This window comes from Tarenaya hassleriana, unplaced genomic scaffold, assembly GCF_000463585.1.
Source record: "Tarenaya hassleriana unplaced genomic scaffold, ASM46358v1 Cleome9, whole genome shotgun sequence".
NCBI classification, from domain to species: Eukaryota; Viridiplantae; Streptophyta; class Magnoliopsida; order Brassicales; family Cleomaceae; genus Tarenaya; species Tarenaya hassleriana.
This window is the reverse complement of record NW_010971389.1, coordinates 583,525-588,731: the sequence shown is the minus strand read 5'-3', so window position 1 is coordinate 588,731 and position 5,207 is coordinate 583,525. Positions and strand designations below refer to the sequence as shown.

The window sequence follows — 5,207 nt, the reverse complement described above, 5'->3', positions numbered from 1 at the left end:
TTCCGATCAAAAACGGCGAGACCAAGCGGCGCGTCGTCAGGAACATCTCTGGTGAGGTACAGAGGGTACCACTCCTCCGTCCAATCATAATCCGCCACGTCGACACCTCTCTCCTCCTCCGGCGAGAGAGTCAGCAGAACCTCTGCTCCTCCTCCGGACATATCCATCACCGTGGATCCGTTCGACACGGCGGCGAAGCGGCGGAGGAGACGCGGACTGGGTTTCGTGGAAATACGTGGTCTTTGGTGAAATGGGTTGGGTATCGTCTTTGGCTCTGCGAATCGAATTGGAGTAATAATGGCGGGTTTAAGAGATGAGCTCAGTGAAGGCACAGCCATGGCGGATTCTCAGTATGAGAGAGAGAGGGGAGGATCGCCACGTTCGCGCACACACATATATATATACATGCATTCATCTATGTCTGAATGCGCAGATACGTGTGTATGTATATGAGAAAAGGAGGTGGAGCTCATATGACCACACGTTATCTGCGATCACAATTGAAAGCGATGACAAGCGAGGAAATTTTTCCTTCGACAGTACGGTGTCGTTTTGAAGTTTCATGACAAAAAAAAAATCAGAGGAAATTTGCGTCTCCCAACCCAACCACTAAAACCCTAAGGCTCTCCGCTCTGAGATTCTGCAGACGCAGCTACTTCTTCCTCCGGCGGCACGACGTCCGTCTGAGTCGCCTTCCTCCGGCCCCCTGTGTCGTCTGCGAACTTTCTCTACCTCCCTTCGTTGGTCATTTATGGTGTAGTCAGTGACAGAGGCCAACTGCTCTGGGATTCAGCAGAGGAGGAGCGGACATGAAGATTGCCATTGAAGGTTGTATGCACGGTGAGCTCGACAATGTGTACAAGACGATTCAATACCATGAACGGATTCACAACACCAAAATCGATCTTCTTCTCTGCTGCGGTGATTTCCAGGTAACCGTACTAATTCTGATTTTCCAGGAAAATCGACAGAATTCTCGTTTCGTTCGTGTGAAAATCGGTTTGCTTTCTCTTTCAACTGGTGGAAAATTTAGGCCGTGAGAAATGAGAGAGACATGGATAGCCTTAATGTCCCGAGAAAGTACAGAGAAATGAAGTCCTTTTGGAAGTATTATTCAGGTCAAGAGATCGCTCCGATTCCTACGATTTTCATCGGTGGAAATCACGAAGCTTCCAATTATTTATGGGAATTGTAAGTTCGATAATCTCTCTTTCAGTTTTTAAATTCAGAATGTTTGCTCTTTTGCAAGGCTTGGTCTGAATCCTGAGCCCAAGAATTGTTCTTTGATGGTTTCCTTGTTGTTCTTCTAGGTATTATGGGGGTTGGGCTGCGCCTAACATATACTTCTTGGGTTTCGCCGGGGTTGTGAAGTTCGGAAACCTGCGAATTGGAGGGCTTTCGGGTATTTACAATTGGCGACACTACCAATTAGGTTGGTCCTGGTTACTTCTTTTCCGTCTCTCGGGTAATTCTGGGTTTGTGAATATAGAACCAAAATCCTTACCCTCCTCTTCAATATGTTAAGATAATTTCCTGTGACAAATCTATGATTCTTTAGTTCTGTTTCAGAGGAAAAAAAACTTCCCTTGTTGGTTGAGAAGAAGCGTGTAAACAGTAATGTCTGAGAAACAATCATTTCCACTTGTATATGTGACAATTCATGTATGTGATGACATTCTCCAGAACAGTGAAAATTGTTTTGTTGTTTGGTCATGAAGTGTGAATGATCAGTTTTGTGTGTGTAGGACACTTTGAGCGGCCGCCTTACGATGAGCAGACCATCAGGTCAGTCTATCATGTTCGTGATTATGATGTCCACAAGTTAATGCAAATCGAAGAGCCGCTAGATATATTCCTCTCACATGATTGGCCTTGTGGAATCACTGATTATGGGGACTCGGAGGCACTTATTCGGTACAAACCCTACTTTGCTCAGGAGGTAAGTTCATGTGCTGAAAATGGCAAATATGTGTCCGTGAATAGACAATGATGAGCTAATGGGATTTTTCTTCAGTTTGTTTAGAAGTATGGGGAATATTGTAATTTATTCATCTGGAATTTTTCTAGATTCAGAAGAGAACTCTTGGAAGTGAACCGGCTGCTCGACTGCTAGAAAAACTGAAGCCTCGGTATTGGTTTTCGGCTCATCTGCATTGTAAATTTGCTGCTGCTGTTCGACATGGAGAAGATGGGCCCGTGACAAAGTTTCTTGCCCTAGATAAATGTCTTCCAGGCAAAAGGTTTTTACAGGTACTTTTTCCAAGTCTTCCTTCCTTCCTGTCACCTTTGTGCTTGTCTTTCGATACAAGGGCATCTCATGATTTTGGGGCGTTCTTTAGATTATTGAAATTGAATCAGAGCCTGGACCATTTGAGGTTCAGTATGATGAAGAATGGCTAGCGATCACAAGGAAGTTCAATCCTGTTTTCCCGTTGACTAAGAGACCCGGGAATTTCGGGTAATATCTCCGGAAAAGCATCAAGCCATTCTTAGACTTATATTTGTCTCATGCCTTCGTTTTTCCAACTTGAAAACTCTGGACTGATCCCTGTATATCGTGTAATAGTGCTACTGATTTGGACATTCAAGAGTGTCGTGAATGGGTGAGGAACAAGCTACAAGAAAGAGGGTTTAAACCTTTTGAGTTTGCAATGGCAGTCCCATCATATAATCCTTCAGAACATATCCCTAATTCCGTACCTGGTACGTCCATAGAGGGATTGGTAAAAGCATATCGACAAGTAACAGGAGAGTTTGCAATGACAGTGTCTTGTTCTTACGAAATTTGTGCAGAGATACCGCGGAATCCCCAGACATTATCCTTGTTGGAGCTCCTTGGACTCCCATATCTCCTTGATAAATCTTCAGTCACAAGAGAGATAACTTCCACTCCTGCTTCACCATCTCCAACAGGTAATGACATTTCCATTATCGAAATCATGTTTCTCATTTTGAAGAAAAAAAAAGGATGGTACTGTCACAAAGACAACGTTAAATGTCACCATGTAAGAACGAACCTTGTGACAGCAAGCTCATGTTTTACAGGTTTTTCTTCATTTGACAATGAGGAAATTCCTATCGACGATGATGACATAGATGAAGGAGAAGAAATAGCAGAAGCGACTGCAGAAGATGCCACAGAAGATGAACCATGAATATGAATCTCCAGCTCTATAGGCTGGAAGTGGAAACGGAATCCTTTGTCCTCTTCCCCGACCGAAGCTGCTTTCCAGCTTCAGGAGAGAAACCTACCAATCAACACTTCTACGAAAAGGCTCAAGTCTGTCACCTTGTGTGCTAATGCCGACTGATGAACTGATTATTCATGGAAAGTTTTATAGAGTTTCCTCTCGAGCTCGGTGGTGGTTCTTATGAACCGATTATACAGAAAAATGGCGTTCGTGTTTGTGTCCATTTTTTCTGGCTGCTTCAACCAATTGGAAAATTGCAGAACTGTGAATGTGATGAAGAAGCGGAAAAATCAGTGGAACGGTTTTTTGTTCTGTGTGCTTCATGACGAACTTTGGATGGGATACCTAAATTTGTTGTCAGAGAAAGATTAATCAGTTTTAATCGGCATTATATCAAAAATACTCTTCCAAAGACAAAGACAGTACACTTTCCAACTATGATCATCACATAAAATATAGTTTATATTTTTTTTTATAATGCTCCGTTTTAATCTCATGATCCCTGCGTTCCCATGTGTATATGCACACACATATATGTATTGATGCCTTATATGGATTTCCAGGCAAACAACAGCATGGTGAATGGCTTTTCCCAATCAGATAAAACTTGCAAATCCAATACTGGCTCTGCCATTGACAGCCATGGATTCATTTAAACCTAAAACACCACAATTCTGGTCGGCTCCGCTGTTCACGACATCAAAGAACTCTCAATTAATGCCTCCATCATTAAACCTCTCTCTCTCTCTCTCTCTCTGACACCCACCAAACCCACATCAAATGCAGTTCACAATTCTCACAACCACCTCTCTCTCTCTCTCGAAGAAAGCACAAGGATTCATCACTCTTTGACGAAGTCACATTATCACTTTCCTTGTTGAACGAGAGAACACAGAGTAAAACAATGACGTTTGCAGTTCCATTTTCCTCTTGCAGACCAAACCCTTTCTCTCTCTCCTTCCGTCTTCTTCTTCCTCTGTTCTTTGCTCATCTCCTTACATCTACCTCGGCCAGTCTCTCTTTCAACTTCTACGGAATTTCATGTCCTGGAGCTGAATTCGTCGTCAGAAACACCGTTAGATCTGCCTCTTCCAACGATCTGACGGTCCCTGGAAAGCTCCTCCGTCTCCTCTTCCATGACTGCTTCGTGGATGTAAACGCTCTCATCTGTTCTCTCCCCTCCAATCTCCACTACATTATAAAGAAGTTAATTTGTTTCTGGGCGCAGCAAATCGCCATTGACGACCCAGATTCGTTTGGATGTTGCAGGGTTGTGATGGATCAGTGATGATAGAAGGCAACAGCACAGAGAGGAGTGATCCGGCGAATGCGTCTCTTGGAGGTTTCTCTGTGATAGAGAACGCCAAATCTGTTCTTGAGATCTTCTGTCCAGGCATCGTTTCCTGCGCTGACATCATCGCCCTCGCTGCCAGAGACGCCGTCGAAGCTGTATTACATACGCATATATGCATCATTACGTGCATGCATGCATGCATTCACGAGACAATGTCGTCCTTAAACTGTGTTTGTGTGTGTAATGTATAGGTGGGAGGACCCGTGGTTGAGATTCCGACAGGACGAAAAGATGGGACAGTGTCCGTGGCGGCGAATGTGAGACCGAACATCATAGACACCGATTTCACGCTTGATCAGATGCTCACTGTCTTCTCTTCTAAAGGCTTGTCCCTTCAAGATGTCGTCATCCTCTCAGGTACGAAAAAGACGACGAAATATTTCTAGTATGACCAACTTGCTCTGTTTCTCTCCAATTTTAGCCTCCGAAAGTATAATTCAATCACACATAAATATTTCAAAACTGTAGTACTAATTTGATAGTATTTTATCCAAAAATTGTTATTAACGTTAACGTAATAAATAATACACTGGGTTTGTTGCTTGTCACTCAAGAAACCAGTGTTTTTTTAATCCAAGACAGTACACCCTGCAATGGTTACTTTGTGAATTCTCAAATCTCTCTCTCTCTCTCTCTCTCTCACAACACCCCCCCCCCCCGGC

General features: G+C 43.5%; 3 protein-coding genes across 4 annotated transcripts in view; 2 read left to right on the top strand and 1 right to left on the bottom strand.

The window, feature by feature from the left end:
- Positions 1–417, bottom strand: part of LOC104803608 (protein TIC 55, chloroplastic) — a 2,492-nt gene extending 2,075 nt beyond the window's left edge. The window contains exon 1 of one of the 2 annotated variants that reach the window (XM_010527590.1): positions 1–417. In XM_010527590.1, the coding sequence (XP_010525892.1) occupies positions 1–338 (338 nt within the window). In that variant the 5' untranslated portion in view covers positions 339–417. The other variant, XM_010527589.1, reaches the window with a different exon arrangement.
- Positions 418–496: 79 nt separating this feature from the next.
- Positions 497–3,573, top strand: LOC104803607 (lariat debranching enzyme). Its single transcript, XM_010527588.2, has 9 exons — positions 497–932; positions 1,034–1,191; positions 1,311–1,432; positions 1,746–1,939; positions 2,068–2,250; positions 2,340–2,458; positions 2,567–2,703; positions 2,794–2,913; positions 3,046–3,573. The coding sequence occupies exons 1-9, from the start codon at positions 810–812 to the stop codon at positions 3,153–3,155; spliced, it is 1,266 nt and encodes a 421-aa protein (XP_010525890.1). The 5' UTR covers positions 497–809; the 3' UTR covers positions 3,156–3,573.
- Positions 3,574–3,983: 410 nt separating this feature from the next.
- The window catches only part of LOC104803606 (peroxidase 46), a 2,096-nt gene continuing 872 nt past the window's right edge, over positions 3,984–5,207 (top strand). The window contains exons 1-3 of the mRNA XM_010527587.2: positions 3,984–4,344; positions 4,461–4,640; positions 4,737–4,902. Of these exons, the coding sequence (XP_010525889.1) occupies positions 4,096–4,344; positions 4,461–4,640; positions 4,737–4,902 (595 nt within the window). The 5' untranslated portion in view covers positions 3,984–4,095. The remainder of the gene's footprint in view (positions 4,345–4,460; positions 4,641–4,736; positions 4,903–5,207) is intronic.

Coding starts and splice junctions, on each gene's coding strand:
- LOC104803607 (XM_010527588.2), top strand. CDS start 810: ATGAAGATTGCCATTGAAGGTTGTATGCACGGTGAGCTCGACAATGTG. Junction 1,940..2,067: donor AACCCTACTTTGCTCAGGAG/GTAAGTTCATGT, acceptor GAATTTTTCTAG/ATTCAGAAGAGAACTCTTGG. Junction 2,251..2,339: donor CAGGCAAAAGGTTTTTACAG/GTACTTTTTCCA, acceptor GGCGTTCTTTAG/ATTATTGAAATTGAATCAGA.